The sequence below is a fragment of the Penaeus chinensis genome, chromosome 9, assembly GCF_019202785.1.
Source record: "Penaeus chinensis breed Huanghai No. 1 chromosome 9, ASM1920278v2, whole genome shotgun sequence".
In the NCBI taxonomy this organism is placed as follows: domain Eukaryota; kingdom Metazoa; phylum Arthropoda; class Malacostraca; order Decapoda; family Penaeidae; genus Penaeus; species Penaeus chinensis.
The window spans coordinates 24,014,149-24,034,148 of record NC_061827.1 but is presented as its reverse complement, the minus strand read 5'-3'; the positions used below and the strand labels follow the sequence as shown (position 1 = coordinate 24,034,148).

General features: G+C 46.4%; 2 protein-coding genes across 2 annotated transcripts in view; both read right to left on the bottom strand.

Annotated features, from left to right (window-relative positions):
* The window catches only part of LOC125028722 (probable serine/threonine-protein kinase clkA), a gene marked incomplete at its 3' end in the record, with an annotated part of 52,976 nt that extends 49,644 nt beyond the window's left edge, over positions 1-3,332 (bottom strand). The window contains exon 1 of the mRNA XM_047618202.1: positions 3,189-3,332. Coding sequence (XP_047474158.1) covers positions 3,189-3,332 — 144 coding nt within the window. The remainder of the gene's footprint in view (positions 1-3,188) is intronic.
* A 13,650-nt stretch (positions 3,333-16,982) lies between these two features.
* LOC125028721 (paired mesoderm homeobox protein 2A-like) overlaps positions 16,983-20,000 on the bottom strand; it is a 109,538-nt gene continuing 106,520 nt past the window's right edge. Inside the window, exon 6 of the mRNA XM_047618201.1 lies at positions 16,983-17,017. Coding sequence (XP_047474157.1) covers positions 16,983-17,017 — 35 coding nt within the window. The remainder of the gene's footprint in view (positions 17,018-20,000) is intronic.

Here is a 20,000-nt window from a genome sequence, read left to right as displayed (position 1 = left end):
TTTTTATCACTGTTGTTGTTAACATTATTCGTACTGCTTTCACAATGTCTATCTATCTATATCTATATCTATATCTATATCTATATCTAATATTACCAATACAAATATTATCGTTATCCAAATGCTCTTTCGATGTCTTTGAACGTGTTGTTATATTCACCTTTATTACAGTCGTGAACGTTAGAAGAATTTTTATCAATTCCTGTTCTTGTTAAACAAAAAATACAGTCCACGCATACCTTACGCCATATTTCATTACTCAAGGAAGTGGTAATAGGAAAACAACCGTGTCACATATTTATTTATTTTATTACAGAAGGTGATCCATCTCCAGTAATACACGCACATCTTAGTTACATAGAAGCTTGTGGTTGATAATCGGAAATATACGATATACATGAGAAGAAATAATAACATTGTCGGCCATGAATCGGTACCTTTAGAAAACGAAAGAAAACGGAACTCGAGAGAGAAAAAAAAACGTGTTCAAAACGTAAAATGATAAATATTATTGTCAACATCATTACAAGGTCGGATTTATCACTAACGTTGCATATTTACAGTAGTGAATTCATGGGAGAAAAATGGAGAGAGGCATAAATAGGGAGATAGGCTGTTTGATAAGAGCCAACTCGACTGCCCAAGTTTTTTTATTTTCTGTTGAGATGGGCCTACGGAGCCATCTCTGTTTTTGGTCCAAAGGCGTTTCGAATATCATTATTCTCTTCCTACCCTCTCCTTCCTCTCGGGTATGTCTTCTTTCTTTCTTTTCTATTTCTTCTTCTCCTTCACTCTAGTATTCACATAATAAAAAGAATGTTCTCTCTATCTTTCTCCCATTTTCTTTCTCTTTGACTTACTTTCTCTCTAGCCACTAAAATTCGCACATACTAAGGTTCCCGCACCATGGCCGCTATTGATATGAAAATTCAAATATCATAATTATCATTATCATTATCATTATCATCTCTCTTTTTTTTGTTTGAATTTGTCATTATCACACAGTGGATTCATAAAAAAGTCACAAGAGCATCATAATTGCTTTCACAACTTCACTTAATAAATACTTAAACCTGACTACAGAGAGAGGGCTGGAAAACAGGGAAACACACGCGGTAATAAGAATAAGGAAGAGAATGAGATGAAATTAGAACATTGATCATGAAACTACAGCCTACGAGCCACAAGCCAATATTCAGCAAGCCTAATAATGGGAGGGAAATAATGAGTGATAAATGTATAAAGATAATAAATAAATATCATTAAAACAAGGCTCTCTCCATGGTGAGGTTTTTTTTATACAAGTAATTAACATGTTTATCATATTTTTTTTTTTTTTTGGGGGGGGGTGGGGGGATGAGGGAAGGGAGTTGGTGATTGTTTGTAATGAATGGAAATATTCCACTTGATATATTGATAATATTTACAAGAAGCTCTCGGGCAAAAGGGATTTACAATAGGGACTTACGAGGGATTTTCTCTCTTTTTTTTTCTCTCTTTTCTCGGGGTAGGTCGGTTCTCTGACCTAAACCTTCTTTGCTTCTCTAACTCTCTAAAGTACGTAAAATTATTTAGTACATTTTGTTTTAAATATCATACAGAAACAGTACTTTGCACACTGAACAACCACTGCGTATTGGAAAATTTGCAAATTGTAAATCTAAAAATTGGGATCAAATCTATTCTTTTCTTTTTTTTTTAGTTTCGTTTTCTTTGTCCGTAAATGACTAGTTTTCGAAAGACTAGAATAAGTGCTCCGGTCGGGAGAAAACGGAGACCTGAAACTTGTTGAAAAGTGAAACTGAAAGGGAAAGAGTAAAAGAAAAAAAACAAGAGTTGGTAAGGATTAGAAAGAAGGAAAAGGGAATGGAAGAAGAAACGGAGAACATGAAGAACGAACGATAGAGAGATTCTTTAATGTGGTTACCGAGGTTCAGATATTCTGTTATTTACAAATATGGAAATTTCTCTCAATTCTGGAGGGTAAACAAAGGCGCAACTAAACGAATCTATGGTGACTGTCCCACTCTATGCTAATGATTTTTTTCTCTCTTTTGTTATCTCTACGTCTGGACAGTGAGACTGAGCAATATATGCCGAGTCCACGCAAAAAAGGAAATTCACTCACGCAAACACGCAACTGCACTTGCACACGAGACTAGATATTGTTAAAAGAAAGGAAAAAATATATGATTTTTCCCCCGTTTTCCCTGTAGTTAAATGGAACGATAGAAAAAAAGATCGCCAGTTTCCGCAACAGGGGAAACTATTTTTTGAGAAACAAGACAGGTATGATAAACTCGTCTGTTGGTTTAACAAACGAAAAAAAAATACAAGTTTTCAATACACTAACTCACAACTCATATAGAACTCCTATGTACAACACGTAAGTCACAAAAATAACCCCATGAACGAAACGCAAAAATCGGCCGTTTTTCTAGCCGTATTTGCACTTCAAAAACGTCTTTTCCTAAAGGGACATTACAACATCAGACGTCCGGATGTGAGAGTTTCGAAAGTACTCTCATGTTACCCTCATACGTACATGTGCACCTACGCAGACCGTCATAACACGCACATGCATACACGTAATACTTAAAAGTATGGTTTGAGAACACAGTAATAGGCGAATCTATGTACAGTATATAATCAGTCTATGTAGATTTGTCCAAGCGAAGGCCAATCCAAGGTCATTGTGGGCCTTGGCCCAGCTCAAAGTCTCTCTTTCTTTCTCCAAGGTCATTACGGGGCACATAATCATTCCTTTAATTGACCTTCATCTTCAAGAAAAAAACAATGGCTACAGGATTTAGTGTTTATACAACTCGGTTCTGTAAAATGCCGTCTTTAAAACAACACTGCTGGTTGTCCCGCTGTTTTCTTATGGAGAACGGGAGAGGGAACAGATACGTTATATAAATCTATAGACCTGTTAACACTCGCTGCCACGTCGTAGCCTGTCGGGGAAAGGGAATGGAGGGTGTCCTTTCTGCGTTGCTGCTGCAGCTCGTGGAATATACTCGGAGCTGACTCTCTCGCCGCCCTCTCCCTCTCTCCATTCTCTCTCTCTCTCTCTGTGCAGGCGTGGTCCTTGTAGAAGAGAGAGAAGGAGAAGCGAGTCTGAGGGACGTCGGCTTCAGGTTCCTCTGTGAGAGGCTTCATCGCGCGCTGGAGAAAGGGAATGATACAGCATTTCTTGCTCGGTGAACCGCCACTGAGTAGGCTCCTGAAGGGGAGGCGTATGGTGGGGGAGGGTTGTCTACTGTCTCTAGCCGTTGCGCTGACTGGTTATCTGCGGTATCGGGTGGTACTTGGGAACGCCGAGGGGTCATTGTTCGCCTGGCAGTCGTTATAGAGGTCGTACGGGTCTTGCCGACTCTGGTAGTAGTGGTGATAGTACTGATAGGGATCGGATATCAAGGAGGTGGCACTACTCGTCGAGGGCGAAGGCGCGGCCGGCGTCTGTCTGTGGCGGACGCGGTAGCGCTGGCCAGCGGCGGCGGTGGCGGCGGGGGCAGGGGTGGTGGCGGGGGGGGTTGGCAGCGGCGTTGGTTGCAGCGTCAGGTCGGAGGCGGTTCAGAAGAGCTGCGAGATGAGGTTGCTCTTGGTAGGGTCGGGGAGCATGTAGTTGTTGACGGTGTGGTTGAGGAGCGAGAAGGGGGGTGGGGGCGGCGGGGGGTGGCTGCCCTGCTGCATGCCGCCCATGCTGGAGTGGATGCCCACGTTGCCGCCGTGGTGCACGGAGTGGGCGGAGTGGGCGGTGAGGGTGGTGAGGGGACGGGGGAGGGACAGGACGAAGGGCGCTCCAGGGCGGTGAGGGGGGAGCTGCACCCCCCGGCGCCGCTGCCTGCCCCGGGGGCGGAGGTGGCGGGGGCGGCCGACGACCACTTCGGCGACGACTCCAGCTTGCCTACTGCGGGAGAGGGGGGGGGGGGTTAGAGGCCCGCGGGCAAGGCAGAAAAAGTTTTTGGCAAGTTATAATGGATCAATACTGAGTATCATAGTGATGGCAAGGACAATACAGATACACCTTGTACTAATAATAAACATTGATAGATCTAATGATAAAGCATCATTAAGAACATTATGGAGTGAAAAAAAAAACTTAATTTATCAAAGTACTTATTATGTTCCATAATTTTAGTTGATAATGCTAACGAATATGACACTTGCGTTAGAAGTGGTAATTACAATAACGGGATTTATAAGTAATGCTACTACTTGTAATGATACTAAGAATAAGAATGATAATAATAATCATAACAATAATAGTAATGATGATGATGATAATGATAGTGGTAGTAATAAGGATACTAAAATAATTATGATGATTATCATAATAATAATAAAGACTATCATTATTATCACTATAAGGATAATGGTAATACTACTACCAATAAAAATAACAAAAACAACAATAAAAAATAATGATAATAATAATAACAATAATAATAATAATAATAATAATAATAATAATAATAATAATAATAATAATAAAAACAATAACAGCAACAAAAATAATGATAATAATAGTAATAATAATAACAATAATAACAATAATAACAATAATAATAATAATAGCAATAACAATAACAATGATAATAACAATAATGATAACAATAGAAAGAACAACAACAAAAAACAGTGCACAGTAGAGAGAGAGAAATAAATATGCAACAAAATACCTTTCCCTTCCCCTTCCCTCTTTCCCCTCTTTCCTCCCCCTTCCCCCCCCCTCCCCTCCCCCTCCCATCCTCCTCCCCTCCTCTTCAACCCAAACACCCAGAAATGAAAAAAAAAGGGGGAGGAGGAGAACGAGAGAGAGAGAGAGCGAGAGAGAGAGAGAGAGAGAGAGAGAGAGAGAGAGAGAGAGAGAGAGAGAGAGAGAGAGAGAGAGAGAGAGAGAGAGAGAGAGAGAGAGAGCAGATAGAAGAACCGGGTGCTGGGGGGGGGGGGATAATAAAAATGATTTTGGAGAGACAGAGCTGTCCAGCACTTCCGCTGATGAATACAGGCTCTGTTCCATCGGCGGGGAGGCTTTCGCTGTCATAACTTCACAATAAAGACATGTCGCTTGCCTCAGTCTGTCCGCTCGCCTCGCTCTCAATATTGCGCGTTTGGCAACTGTCACCGCTGCGCATGTCGGACGTTTTTTGTTTTTTTGTTCGTTTTTTTTTTTTTTTTTGGCTTTGGCGGCGTCTTTTCTTTGACTCTTTTTTGAGATAAATTATTTTTACTGATTTTATCTTTACTTTGAATTAATTTTTCTTTTTTTACTTCTAGAATTTGTATTTTATATTTTGGAGGTATTTTATTTTTGAATATATTATCAGTATTTAGTTTTTGTTTTTATTTTTGTTTTGGGTGTCTTCCTTTTTTATGACTTTCCTTTCTGTTGATTTGTATTTGCTTTTTTCGTTTGATACCCTTTTCGTTTTTATACTCTCTCCCACTCTCTCTCTCTCTCTCTCTCTCTCTCTCTCTCTCTCTCTCTCTCTCTCTCTCTCTCTCTCTCTCTCTCTCTCTCTCTCTCTCTCTCTCTCTCTCTCTCTCTCTCTCTCTCTCTCTCTCTCTCTCTTTCACTCTCTCACTCTCTCTCTCTCTTCCTTTCTCTCTCTCTCCCTCTTTCTCTCTCAATCTCTCTTCCTTTCTCTCTCTCTCTCCGTAAAATATCAAATGCAGGTTTAATCTAACTAATGAAACGGACCACAGTGATTAGCAGCCCCACCCTACCTCTCCCCCCCATTCCTTCCTTCCTCTTCTTCCTTATTCTCGCGTTTCTCTCCTACTTTATTCCCTTCCTTCTCCCTCCCCTCCTTTCTCCTTCCCTCCTCTTCCTTTTCTCTCCCTCGATGATTTCTCTTTCCTTTCCTCGTTTCTCTTTCTCTCTTTTCCCTCCTTCCTTCCATCTTTCTCCTTTTAATATTTCCTTCGTTTTCCCCCTTTTCCTTTCCTTCTCCTTCCCCTTCTTCCTCCCGTCTCTTCGTCCTTTTCCTCTCCTTCACTCCTCACCCTCCCTCCCTCCTTCCCGCCCTCCTTCCCTCCCTCTTTCCCGCCCTCCTTCCCTCCCTCTTTCCTCATTCCTTCTCTCCCTCTTTCCCTCCCTCCTTGCTTTCGTCCTTCCCTCCCTCCTTCCCTCCCTCCTTCCATTTCTCGCCTCCCCCCCTCCTCTCATCCTCCCCCCCTCCTCCTCCCCCAGTGGCCCTCCGCTTCCCTGCTCCGCACCGGTTCACGTCTCCCGGTTTCCTTCGGTCCAGCCCGGTTCCCCTCGAAGCAAGCGGCGACTGAAGCTTCGAAGTAGGCTTGGCGCGACGTCGGAGAGGGGGGGAGGGGGGGAGGGGGAGGGAGAAGGGGGTTAAGTAGTGGGGAGAGGGGAGGGGGAAGGGAGAAGATGCGTTTCCTTTTTCTTTTTCTTTTCTTTTTATAGTTTTATTTCTTCTTTTGTTTGTGTTGTTGTTGTTTTTTTCTCTCTCTACCTTCTCGTTCCACAATCCTCTCTCTCTCTGTCTGCCTGTCTCTCTTTCTCTCTCTCTCTCTCTCTCTCTCTATCTATCTATCTATCTATCTATGTATCTATCTATCTATCTATCTATCTATCTATCTATCTATCCATCGATCTATCTATATATCTATCTATCTCGCTTCGGTTCTTCCTCATCCTTCTCTTACTTTTATCTGCTTTCTCCTTCCATCTTTCGCCCTCTTTCTTCTGCTCTTTTCACCTTTCCTTCTCTTCCTACCTTCCTTCCCTCCTTCCTCCCCTTCCTTCCTCCCCTTCCTTCTCTTCCTTCCTTCCTTCCCTCCTTCCTCCCCTTCCTTCTCTTCCTTCCTTCCTTCCCTCCTTCCTCCCCTTCCTTCCTCCCCTTCCTTCCTTCCATCCTTCCTCCCCTTCCTTCTCTTCCTTCCTTCCTTCCCTCCTTCCTCCCCTTCCTTCCTCCCCTTCCTTCTCTTCCTTCCTTCCTTCCCTCCTTCCTCCCCTTCCTTCTCTTCCTTCCTTCCTTCCCTCCTTCCTCCCCTTCCTTCCTCCCCTTCCTTCTCTTCCTTCCTTCCTTCCCTCCTTCCTCCCCTTCCTTCTCTTCCTTCCTTCCTTCCCTCCTTCCTCCCCTTCCTTCTCTTCCTTCCTTCCTTCCCTCCTTCCTCCCCTTCCTTCCTCCCCTTCCTTCTCTTCCTTCCTTCCTTCCCTCCTTCCTCCCCTTCCTTCTCTTCCTTCCTTCCTTCCCTCCTTCCTCCCCTTCCTTCTCTTCCTTCCTTCCTTCCCTCCTTCCTCCCCTTCCTTCTCTTCCTTCCTTCCTTCCCTCCTTCCTCCCCTTCCTTCTCTTCCTTCCTTCCTTCCCTCCTTCCTCCCCTTCCTTCCTCCCCTTCCTTCCTTCCCTCCTTCCTCCCCTTCCTTCTCTTCCTTCCTTCCTTCCCTCCTTCCTCCCCTTCCTTCCTCCCCTTCCTTCTCTTCCTTCCTTCCTTCCCTCCTTCCTCCCCTTCCTTCTCTTCCTTCCTTCCTTCCCTCCTTCCTCCCCTTCCTTCCTCCCCTTCCTTCTCTTCCTTCCTTCCTTCCCTCCTTCCTCCCCTTCCTTCTCTTCCTTCCTTCCTTCCCTCCTTCCTCCCCTTCCTTCTCTTCCTTCCTTCCTTCCCTCCTTCCTCCCCTTCCTTCCTCCCCTTCCTTCTCTTCCTTCCTTCCTTCCCTCCTTCCTCCCCTTCCTTCTCTTCCTTCCTTCCTTCCCTCCTTCCTCCCCTTCCTTCTCTTCCTTCCTTCCTTCCCTCCTTCCTCCCCTTCCTTCCTTCTCCCTACTCCCCTAATTGAAGTTGCAGACACCAGCTCTCCTGTCTTCCCATTATGACTCTTGTGATGACGTGAGTTTAGGGTCATAATGGCGAGTTGCAAGCTTAGTGAAAGGAGGGGGGGGTGGAGGAAGGAGGGGGAGGGAAAGAGGAGGGCAAAGGAGGGGAGGGGGGGTTAAAGGGGAGGAGGGCAAAGGGGGGGAGGGGTAAATAGGGTTTAGGTTATGCTTAGTTCTTTCTCCTTTCGCTTCTCTATTCTTGTTGCCTTTTCTTTTCTCATTTCTCTGGGTTTTCCTTTCTCTTGCTCTCAATCATCCGTCCTTCTTTTTCTTACCCTTCTCCTCCTCCTCCCCTTCCTCCTCTTTCACCCTCCTGTGCTACACTCTCTCTTCCTCCTCCTCCTCCTCCTCCTCCTCTTCCACCTCTTCTTACTCCTCCACCTCCTCCCCTTCCCCCCCTTCCTCTTCCTCCTCCTCTTCCATCACCTCCTCCTCCCCCTTCTCTTTCAACTCTTCTTTCTCCTCTTCTTTCTCTACCTCTTCCCCCTTTTCCTCCTCTTCTTATTCCTCCTCCTCCTCGCTTTCTTACCCTTCCTCTTAGTCCTCCTCCTCCTCCTCCTCTCTTTCCTCCTCTTTTTAGTCCTCGCCCTTGTCCTCCTCCTCCTCCCACTACCCTTTCTCCCTTCCTCCTCTTCCTCCTCCTCCCTCTCCTCCAACCCCTCCTCCTTCTCCTCCTTCCCCTCCTCCTCCTCTTCCTCTTCCCCCTCCTCCTCCGCCTCCACCACCTCCTCCTCCCCCTCCTCCTCCTCCTCCTCCTCCTCCTCCTCCTCCTCCTCCTCCTCCTCCTCCTCCTCCTCCTCCTCCTTCTCCTCCTCCTCCTCCTCCTCCTCCTTCTCCCCTTCCTCTTCCCCCTCCTCCTCTACCTCCACCACCTCCTCCTCACCCTCCTCCTCCCCCTCCTCCTCCCCTTCCCCCTCCTCCTCCTCCTCCTCCTCCTCCTCCTCCTCCTCCTCCTCCTCCTCCTCCTCCTCCTCCTCCTCCTCCTCGGCAGGCGTGTCCGAAAGTTGTAAAGTCAACAGTTTGTTCTTGCAGGTTTTACAAGGTTGATCGAGCAAGACCGATTTAACACGGGGAGAGAGGTGGGTGGGGGGGGAGGGGAGGGGAGAGAGAGAAAGAGGGAGGAGAAAGGGGAGAGAGAAGGTGGGTAGAGAAGGGGGGTAGAGAAGGGGAGAGAGAGAAAGAGGGAGGAGAAAGGGGAGATAGGAGGGGGGGAGAAGGGAAGAGAGAGAAAGAGGGAGGAGAAAGGGGAGAGAGGACGGGAGTGGGAGAAGGGGAGAGAGTGAAAGAGAGAAGAGAAAGGGGAGAGAGAGGAGGGTAAAGGGGAGAGAGAGGAGAGAGGAGGGGAAAGGGGAGGGAGACGGAGAGGAGAGAGGATAGGAAAGAGGAGAGAGGAGGGGAAATTGGGAGAAAAGAGAGAGAGAGAGAGAGTGGGGGGGAGGCAATAAGGGGGGATGGGGAAAGAGGGGAAACTACAGGGGGGGGGAGGAGGTGGAGAGGAAGGATCAAAGGCCATCCTACCCCCCCCCCCCCCCCCCCGCCTTCCACCCTCCTATCAAGCCCTTTTGATCAAACTCGAGGACGAGGCAAAGTGCGGACGTGAAAGTAGCGGAGGCAGCGCTTGGGGTGTCCATCTTTGTCATTCTCTGTTTTATCGGATTGAAAATGTTTTATTTGCTTCTGTTATTCCCTTTTTGTGTGCTTCGCGATGCACTAATATTACATTCGTTTCTTCCTTTTTCTTTTGCTTCATCATTTCCTTCTCCCTTTTTCATTCGTCATTGTTTCCTTCCCCCCATTTCCTTCTTCATTTTCTTTTACTCTCTTCCTCATTTCTTTGTTCTTTTGTTCTTTGTTCTTCATCTTTATTTCCCTTTTCTTTCTTCCCCATCTTCTCATCGGCTCTTCTCGATGTTGCTTTCTCTCTCTCCCTCTCCCTCTCCCTCTCCCTCTCCCTCTCCCTCTCTCTCTCCCTCTCCCTCTCCCTCTCCCTCTCCCTCTCTCTCTCTCTCTCTCTCTCTCTCTCGTAAAGCTGCACCTCAAACTGCCTTCTTGTTGCAAGGGAAATGCATTTTCGATCCGGGCTTATTGCAAGTGAGAATACGAGAGGCTGTTTGCAATGTTGATTCAGTGTTGCGAACAGTTCTCATAGCGCGTGTCGTGACAAGCTATTTTTTTCTATTTGACTTTAGGTGAAAGCGAGGACTGTTGCAAAGGAGGGGGAGTTTGTATTGAAAGTATTATTTGCAATACATAACTTGCGATCAGTTACACAATATTATCTAGAAAAAATAATGATATAATTCATGATAATATTCTGATCACAATTTTTCCCACTGTTTCTTTGTCTTAAAAAACAGTATAAACGACACCTCTTTATTCGCAACCTTCTGTATCCATTCTCCTTTCTCTAGCATTCGCTTCAATTCTTTTTTCTTCTTCTTCTTCTTCTTCTTCCTCTTCGCTGCATATTGACTTTGTATAATCTAAAGTAAGTCTCTGGTCCGCCATTTTGGTCGTCAGCCGGAAGTGACGTCTTGTCAGTCACGTGACATGACGGCTTGTAAATCGGCCAAGTTCGAATCGGCTTCGGACAGGATCGGAATCCCAGTTTCGAGTCCGATTCGATTCGCTGATCAGTGCCGTTGTAAATTTATGCATAAGTTTCTGTAAATTTGCTCCCTCTGCTTAAATATCTACATCATCTATCGTTTATAGTCACTTTTTAACACCCTTATCTGTTTGTATGTGTGAATACAAATCCTTATCTGAATCCAAATGGAGAATTATCTGCTCATTTCTATAGGATTTCACTGTATATCTGCATAGCTATTTTCTATATAATGGTGTAAAAATACACACACACATATGTATGTATAGGTATATATATATATATATATATATATATATATATATATATATATATATATACGCTTGTTTAATTTTCATGAAATAAATTACATATAATAGATAACTAACAATAAATGTATGAATGCCTTATCAAAATAAGTTAAAGATAAACAATTGCCGTGAATATGTCTAGTGTAAATGTTATCAAATAGCTGAAAAAATGATTAATGCATTTCAATAATCACGTTCAAAAAATAGAAAAACTTGAATAAATTAAGCTTTACAAAACAAAAGAAAAAAATGAGTTCCTCTGCAGCAGTCACACACACACACACACACACACACACACACACACACACACACACACACACACACACACACACACACACACACACACACACACACACGGAACCCACGCATTAAATCCCTTTCTTGAAGAGGCCGCAGCCAGCAGGAGCTCCCTTCAAATTCCCGCCTTGCACGCCGGCAGCTGAGGAGGAACATCGTGCATGTGACAGACGCAATCTGACAGCCATTGCATGACTGTCACTATCAATGGTACAAACAGTGGCATGCGCTGTTTGCTGTGAGAATATGTGGCTGAGCTCACCTCATGACGGCGTGCATCGTACGGGCGGGATATGCACGTGATATGTGTGTCTGGGGTGCCTGTGTGTTATGGTTGTTATATGTGTGGGTTATGGGTGTTATGCATGCGTGTTATAAGTGTTATGTGCATGTTATGGCTGGCAAGTTTGTGGATTATGGGTGTTATGGATGTTGTGCGTGTGTGTTATGGCTGATATATGTGTATTACCGGTGTGTGCTGAAGGTATTATGTGGGCTAAAGGTTACCTTTATTTGCCTCGGGGGCGTCTCTAAAGCCAAGGATTCGACAAGCAGACGTTCCAGGACTGAAGAACACGATCGCTAGAACACAAGGAACGAAAACAACACCGCCCACGCCCACACGGGAAGAGCAACAGCACGGGCGGCGCAGGAAACCAAAATGCAAACACTCCCCCGGTTTGCGTGCGAGCAGAGTAACTACCACGGGCTACGACCACATTCACCTGTCGTTAGGGCGGTTCGCACGACCAGCGGGGAAGGGGAGGGAGGAGGGGAGGGGGGAGGAAAGGAGAGGGTTACAGGTGTTCGGAGCGGCCATTAATATACAACAACCAGCCATAACATTGCTTCCTCCTCCTCCTTTCTTCCTCCCCTCCTCCCTCCTTCCGTTCCCTCCTTCTTTCCCTCCTCCCTCCTTCCGTTCCCTCCTTCTTTCCCTCCTCCCTCCTTTCTCTCCTCCTCCGTCCTTCCGTCCTTCCGTCCCTTCCTCCCTCCTCCCCACTTTCCTTCCGTCCGCTCCTTCCTCCATTCCTCCCTCTTTTCCTCACCCTTCTTCCCTTCCTCCTCCCTTCCTTCCTCATCTCCGCTCCTCCCTCCTCCCCCATCCTTTCTATCCTCTTCCCTTATTCCCTTCTCCCTTCCTCATCCGCTCTCTTCCTTCCTTCCCCAGACGCTAACCCCCACCTAACCCCCACCCCTCCCACTCTCCCCCGACTCGATCTCAGGTTAGACACTATTTCAAAGGTTGAGGCTCAGAGGAATCCGAAGTCGGGGAATAAAAAGGAAAAGCTTGGAAAGGATACAAAGAAAAGCAAAGTAGTTGAAGAAGATAAGAATAGATGGTAAAGAAAAAAGAGAAAGAGGGAGATAGGAAGAGAGAGCGAGAGGAGTGAAACAAGGAATTGTACCGACATTGAACAACACCCAGTTGAATTCCCTCTTTCTTTTATTCCAGAAAAAAATCCCAAGTTGTAAAAATAAAGGAGAATAAAAAAAAAGAAAATGTGTGATGTAGAGGGAGAAAAATCGGGCCGAGGTCTTGCCGCAGTTTGCCGCCTAGATTGCCGCCATTTTGTCTTAATGTCCGAGCCAAGAACCAATCACGTGCTCGATTACCGTTCCAACGAGACAATCAGCCGAGTCCGTTTCCTTGAACAATTGACTTCGGCCGGGAGACATAATCCGTTTATCCCTGCTCGGATATGCTTGGATAAGGAGAATTAAGGTTAAATAACGGTCCTGCTCGCCAGGCTGAGTGATGGAAATACGACGGGCTCAAAAATTAACCTAGAAAATGGCTGACTCAGCGACCTGTTCCTGTCGACATAAGTCACAGTTGAGGTGGTTGGGACGCAGTAACCTTCCCGGGCCGGTTCTGAGAGTCTGTGATTGTTTCCTCGCTCGCTCCTTATAGCCAATCAGAAAGACTTTATTGGTTTTCGCAGAATCTAATCTGTGTTAGAGGCTCTTACTCCAGCAGTAACTGAGAGTGGCAGTAGGTGATTCCGTACCCTGCAGACGGGAAGCACCAATAATATACTTCCATGCTTCAGCCATTATTCTGGGCTATCTCCTCTCTTTTGGAAATAAAGGCAAGAAAATAAGACTTCCTCTTGGAGGAGGATTTAATCCACACGGACAGGGGACTTAGATGCCATTTTTGCTTATTCATCTATTACATTCTTACTACTGATTTTAATTAATTTATAAATATATGCCGATAGTTCTGCATTCCGGAGGGCTTGTATCTCCCCTGGCCATAAACGCTCTGATCGGTCGTTCTGAGTATCTTTAGCGCCCAAGACTAATCATGGAAGTAATTACTGGACCGCCTGATCACCGATGATCTCATTACTTCGAGGTTAAATGGCGCTGTGTCTTTATGCTCTCTGTGCTTGCGTGTGTGTTTGTCGGTTTATGCAAACTAAGAGAACATTTTGAGGTTTATTGCAGCCCGTTTTCCTTTTATGTCCTTATTCTTGACCTTCTTCGTCTTTTGCCCTTTATTTCCTTGTTTCATTCGTCTATTTTATGGACTTTCATATTCTCATTTCTTTCTTCATTGGTGTCTTTCTTACGTTAAGTTTATGTCTTCCTTAGCTTTATCGTCGTCTTCTTGGCGAGCTGCTTTTCCTTCTCCCTTTCCCATTTCTTTTCATCTTTTCTGCGTTTCGCCTTATCTCCGATTTTCTACATTTATCTCAATCCCTCACAGGTTTATGTTTCTTATATATCAGATCTCATTTTATTCGGTCACTTATCACTCACATTTTCCTTTGTCCTTTATCCCTTGTCTTTTTCCCTCTTGATCTTCTCTCCTTCCCGTTCCTTTCTCCATTTTCCTATCCTTCCCTCCCTCCCTTTTCTCTTCTCTACCTCCCTTTTATCCATCCCTCTTCCCTCACACCGTCCCTCCCTCTTTGCATAAACCTCCCTTCTTCCTTCCCTCCCTCCCTTCCTCCACTCCAAGTTTCCCTCCTACTCCTCCATCCTTCCTTCCTGCTCCCCCTCTGTCTTCCATCCTGACAGTTCTTCTTCCCTCCAAAGTTTCCATCCTTCCTTCCACCTTTCGCTCCTCTCCTCCTCCTCCTCCTCCTCCTCCTCTCTTTCCTCTCTCTTTTCCTTCTTCTTTCCTTTCTTTTCCTCATTCCCTTCCGCTCCACCCCTCACAGCCTCCATCCTTTCCTCCATCTATTCCTTCTTCCCTTCCCCCTCCTCCCTTCCCCATCCCTCCTCCATTTCTCAAATCCCCAATCTTCCCCTCCATCCTTTCCTCCCTCCCTTCTCCCCCTCCCTCCTTCCTATCCTCTCCACCCGTCAAAGCCTCTATCATCCCCTCCCTCCTCGCTCCCTTCCCCTCCTCCTTCCCTCCCTCCTCGCTCCCTTCCCCTCCTCCTTCCCTCCCTCCTCGCTCCCTTCCCCTCCTCCTTCCCTCCCTCCTTGTTCCCTTCCCCTCCTCCTTCCCTCCCTCCTCCCCCCCTTCCCTTCCTCCTTCCCTCCCTCCTTGCTCCCTTCCGCTCTTCCTTCCCTCCCTCCTTCCCCTTCCCTCCCCCGCCACCAATTCCGCTGGGGTGGAGGGCCCGGGGCCGTCTGGAGTTTCTTTAATGAAGAGTCCGCCATCACTAATTAGACAAAGACTCCCGTTCCGCGCAAGGGGAGTTTGAATTTTGAACAGTAATCTGTAACGGTCTTCTCTCTCTCTCTCTTTTCCTTTCTTTCGTTTTTCTTTCTCGATTTTTCTTTTGTTATTTTTCGTTTGTTTAATTTTTCTTCTTTGTTTGCTTTATGCTTCTTTTTCTTCTTTTTTTCTTTTTTTGATCGTCTTCGTTGTTTTCAGTTCTTCTTCTGCTTTTCTCCCTTTCTTTTAACCGGTTTTCTGGATGCTGTCTTTCGTTTACTTATTAAATCTGTTGTTGATTTATGGAGGTATTCAGGTTAGGTAGTGTACGGTGGGGAGGGGGGGTGGGGGGTAATGCAGATGCTGTGAGGATAAGGATGTATGCTATGCTTCCCTGGGCGTGGGCGGCGGTGTAGGTGCAGGCTTTGATTTTGCCGTTGAGGATTATTAGGAGAGAGGAGAAGGAGAAACACGGGAACAGTTATTATCATTGACGTTATTTAGAATTTGACGAGAACAATATTTTTTATTCACAGACTAATAACAAAATCACCGATTATTTACAACACATTCTTTTTGTCTCTCTCTCTCTCTCACTCTCTCTCTCTCTCTCTCTCTCTCTCTCTCTCTCTTTCTCTCTTTCTCTCTCTCTCTCTCTCTCTCTCTCTCTCTCTCTCTCTCTTCTCTCTCTCTCTCTTTCTCTCTCTCTCTCTCTCTCTCTTTCTCTCTCTCTCTCTCTCTCTCTCTCTCTCTCTCTCTCTCTCTCTCTCTCTCTCTCTCTCTCTCTCTCTCTCTCTCTCTCTCTCTCTCTTTCTCTCTCTCACTCTATCTATCTATCTATCTATCTATATTTATCTCTCTCTCTCTCTCTCTCTCTCTCTCTTTCTCTCTCTCTCTCTCTCTCTCTCTCTCTCTCTCTCTCTCTCTCTCTCTCTCTCTCTCTCTCTCTCTCTCTTTCTGACTCTCTCTCTTGTCTTTCCTCCCTCCGTCCATCCATTCACCCCTCTCTCCCTCCATTCGTTCTCCCTCCCTCTTCCTCAGCCCTCCCCAGCGTCCTTCTCCTTCCCTCTCCCTCTCCCTCTCCCTCTCTCCCTCCCGCGGCTCCTCCGGCGGCGAGCCTCGGATAAGCATCCCCGAGCCGGTTAGCGTGTCTTCGGGGATCCGGGAATAACATATTACGTAGTCCTCTTCCTCCCTTTCTTATTTTTCCGCTTTTTTTTATTTCTTTCTTTTTTGCTCCGTCCTCATTTCGTCTTGTTTTTTGTTCGTTTTCTTATCTTCATCGTTTCTTTCAATTCGTCTTTCTTCTCCTGCGGGTTCTCTTTCCTTCATATTCTTTCCCTTCTTTTAACTCAGCTTCTCCACTTCGTTTTTCTTCTCCTTTTATCCCTTATACTCTCCCTCCGATTCCTCTCCCTCATCATCGCACCCTCCTCCATCTTCCTCATCTTCTTCACCTCCTTTTACTCCTCCTCCTCCTTCTTCCTCAGCCTCTTCACCTCCTCTTCTTCTGCCTCCTCCTCCTCCTCCTCCTCCCTCTCCCTCCTCCTCCTCTTCCTCCTCCTCCTCCTCTTCTTCTCCTCCTCCTCCTCCCTCTCCCTCTTCCTTTTCTTCCTCCTCCTCTCTCTTCGCCCCCCCCCCCCCCCCCATGACCGAAGAGGAAGCCGCCCGTTCCCAGCAAGGCACACGCCCCGGAGCATCACAAGCGCATCACAGGATCTCAAAGCAGAGGCCGTCGCTAATGCCTCTGTGCTTTCGGGATGGCGGGACGGACGGCAAATCGTGTTTAAGGATACGTCGCGTCTCCGTGTTCGTCCGGATTCATAATGAGGGTGGCGGTGGAGGTGGTTGTGGTTAGTAGTGGTTTGGATTGTGGTGGCTGGTGGCGGTGATGGTGAGTATGATAACGGTGAGGATGGTAATGGTGCTGGAAATCATGATCCAAGATGATGATCATGAGGAGGAGGAGGAGAAGGAAGATGACGATGATAGCAATAGCAATAACAATAACCACAAATAACGATGACATTAACATGAGAAATAAATATCCCAAAATACACCAATACACAGATGCCTACACCAGAAAAAAAGGGAATGGAAATAAAAAGGCAGAGAAGATCAAACAGAGCTCGGACTCGAACGCGCAGCCGAAGGAGGAGCCCCGGCGGGAAACAGCGGTCGCGTCGCCGGACTGTTGGAAACTAAACCAAACATTAAACCCGCTTCCATATTCTGGTTTTCCCTAAAGTTGTGAATTCCAGAAATCCTGGAAGGTGTGTGGACACAGGCGTAATTAGATAAGGACGTCATGGTGAATAATGAAGCAGATATCTTGTTCAAGTGTAACCAGACACGGGTTCAGAATCCAGCCCTTGAAAATGTTCGAGAGCGTTTGTTGATGTTGGAGGCGGGATTTTCCGAACGTGTCCGGACGGCTGCAGGGTGGCTTTTGCTTTATCATTTGTCAGTATTTAATTTTTATCTTTTTATTTTTATTTTTTATTTACTTGATTTTTGCTTCTTTTCTTAAGGCTGAGATGCATTTAATTGTCTTTTTCCCCCTTTGAGTGCGTGTCTGTGGTCACATTTTGTTTCCAAATATTTTAAAAGTTTCTTTTGGATTATTCAATAATTCTTAGATGCTATTTTCGAATAGTTGTCAAATAGTTTACAGCCCTTTGCGAGTGGAAAGAGTATGCTGTCTGGGTTGCATTTTTGCAATGTTCATGACTTGGCAATAGCACTTTCAATCTATCTGTCTCTCTACCAGTCAATTTATCTATCTATTTACAGATTTATATATTTATCTATCTATTCACAAATCTACCTATTTATCTCTCTCTCTATATATATATATATATATCCAGCCATTTCTCTCTGTCTCTGTATTTCTTTCTAATTCTGGAAATGAATTTATCCTCATTCTCTTCTGCATGTTTATATATTGAACAAATTAACCCCAAGCACAGGTCTTTCAAGCAACTGAAAGAAAACGGTCAGTGTAAAATTATATTTTCCTTATTCTGTTTTTCGTCTTTTCATCTTTATTCTTACCCCATCTTTCAAAATTTATGCTCATTCATTATTAAACCTCCAGTCCTTCGCCATATTCCTCCTCCTCCACCTCCTCCTCCTTCTCCTCCTCCTTCTCCTCCTCCTCCATCTCCTCCTTCTCCTTCTCCTCCTCCTCCTTCTCCTCCTTCTCCTCCTCCTCCTTCTCCTCCTCATCCTCATCCTTCTGCTCACCCTCAGCTTTCTCCTTCCTTTCGTCTTCATCATCATATTCATCAGAGTCATTTTCTTTGCATTTGCCCTTATCCTCGAATTCCTTTTTCCTTTTTCAATATCATCTATTTCTTGTTTTTCTTCTTCTCAACTCATTCTTATTCCTTATTCTTCTTCACTCCTTCCACTTCTCTTTCTCTATACTCTGCCCTCCCTCTCTTCTTCTATCTTATTCACTTCCTCTGTCTCCTTCTTCTCCTCTTCCTCTTCTTACTCGTCCTCCCCCGTTTCTCCATCCCTCTCCTTCTTCTCGTCCATTTTTTCTCTTTCTTCTTCTCTTCCTCCTCCACTTCTTCAGTACCCCCATTCTCCACTTCTCCACTCCCTCCCCATCTTCTTTCTTCCCTTCCTCTTCTTTCCCTCTATTCATCCTTCTTCCCCCCTCTTCTTCCCCCTTCCCTCCTCCTCTTCCTCCTCCTCTTCATCCTCCCCCTCCCCACTCCTCTTCCTCCTCTTCCTTCTCCTTCTCCTCTTCCTTCTCCTCCTCCTCCTCCTCCTCCCCTTCCTCCTCCTCCTCCTCCTCCTCCTCCTCCTCCTCCTCCTCCTCCTCCTCCTCCTCCTCCTCCTCCTCCTCCTCCTCCTCCTCCTCCTCCCCCTAAAGCAGTCACTCCTCTCATGATTTTCTCAGAGCACCTCCTTAACCAAGTGCTTCTTCTCCGTCTTCTGCTCTAGTCTTGCAAGCCGGTCTTCTTGCCTCTCTTCGTATGCTTTTGTTCGTATTTTTGCCTCTTTCCCTTTTTTCCTTTTTTTTAAATTGTAGGGTTGTTGTTTTTTCAAGTTTTTCATTTGCTTTTTTTTTTTTTTTTGCTTTCTTTTCCTCTTTCTTTCTTTCCCTCTTTCTTTCTTTCCCTCTTTTTTTTCCCCTCTTTCTATATGACCCACTTTTGATGTTCTGCTCCTTTTCCTTTTTTATCTTATTCTTTAGTCATCACAATTTCCCCCTCGTTCCATTTTTCCCGATTCTCTTCCTCCTCTTCGTCTCTCGTCTTTTCATTTCCATTCTTTCCCCTGCTCTTTTTTTCTTAATTTTCCTTCACCCGCTGGTCTCTTTTTCATATCTTCCTTTATTTCCATTCTTTTATCCCTCCTACTTCTTGTACTTATTCTTCTCCTACCTACTCATGTTCCTCCACTGCTCCCTCCATCTATTCTTCCTCCTCCTCCGCCCTTTCCTCTTGCTCCACCTCCTTCTCCTCCTCTTCCTCCTCTTCCTCCTCTTCCTCCTCCCCTTCCACCACCTCCTCTCCCTGATCCTCCTTCTTCTCATCTTCCACCAGCTCCTCTTCCCCTTCCTCCTTCTTCTCCTCCTCCTCTTCCTGCTCCTCCTCCTCCTCCTCCTCCTCCTCCTCCTCCTCCTCCTCCTCCTCCTCCTGCTCCTCCTCCTCCTCCACGAAGGGACCCAGCTGAGCCGCCCATAACTCACGCCCACGGGCCGGGGGTTCTGTGGGTGTCCGTCGAGACCAGCGGCAGCCCAGACCAGCCATTTCCATAAATTGTGTCAGCGGTCAGCGTAAGAGAGAGAGGGGAGGGTGCAGGGGGAGGGGAGAGACGAGGGGATGGGGAGGGAGGGTGGTAGAAGGGGGCGGAGAAGGATAGGGTGAGGTAGGGAGGAGGGGATAGGATAGGGTGCGGGGAGAAGAGGGGAGGAGGAGGTGGAGGAGGAGGAGGAGAAAGATGGCAAGGGGGATGGGGGAAGGGGAGGGAAGGGAGGGGGGGGGGGGGCAAGAACACATGGGCCGCATGCATTTGTTAGATTGGTTTTCCGGGCTGGTCCAACGCCTTCCAGTTGCCCGTCAGGAGGGTCGTAGAAGGAATGACCCAATGGGCTTGTGTGTGTTGTGTTGCGGGGGGAGGGGGAGGGGGGCAAGGAGAGGCAGGAGGCCGAGGGAGGAACGGGGGAGGAGGGGGGGTTTGTGCTGTGTTGCGGGGGTTGGTAGGAGGGGGAGGAGACGGATGGTGGGGAGGAGGAGGTAGGAGAAAGGTGGGGGAGGAAGGAGGGGGTAGGAGAAGACGGATAGACGGATAGAGGGTAGCGGGAGGAAGGGTAGGAGGTGGATGAGAGAAGGGGT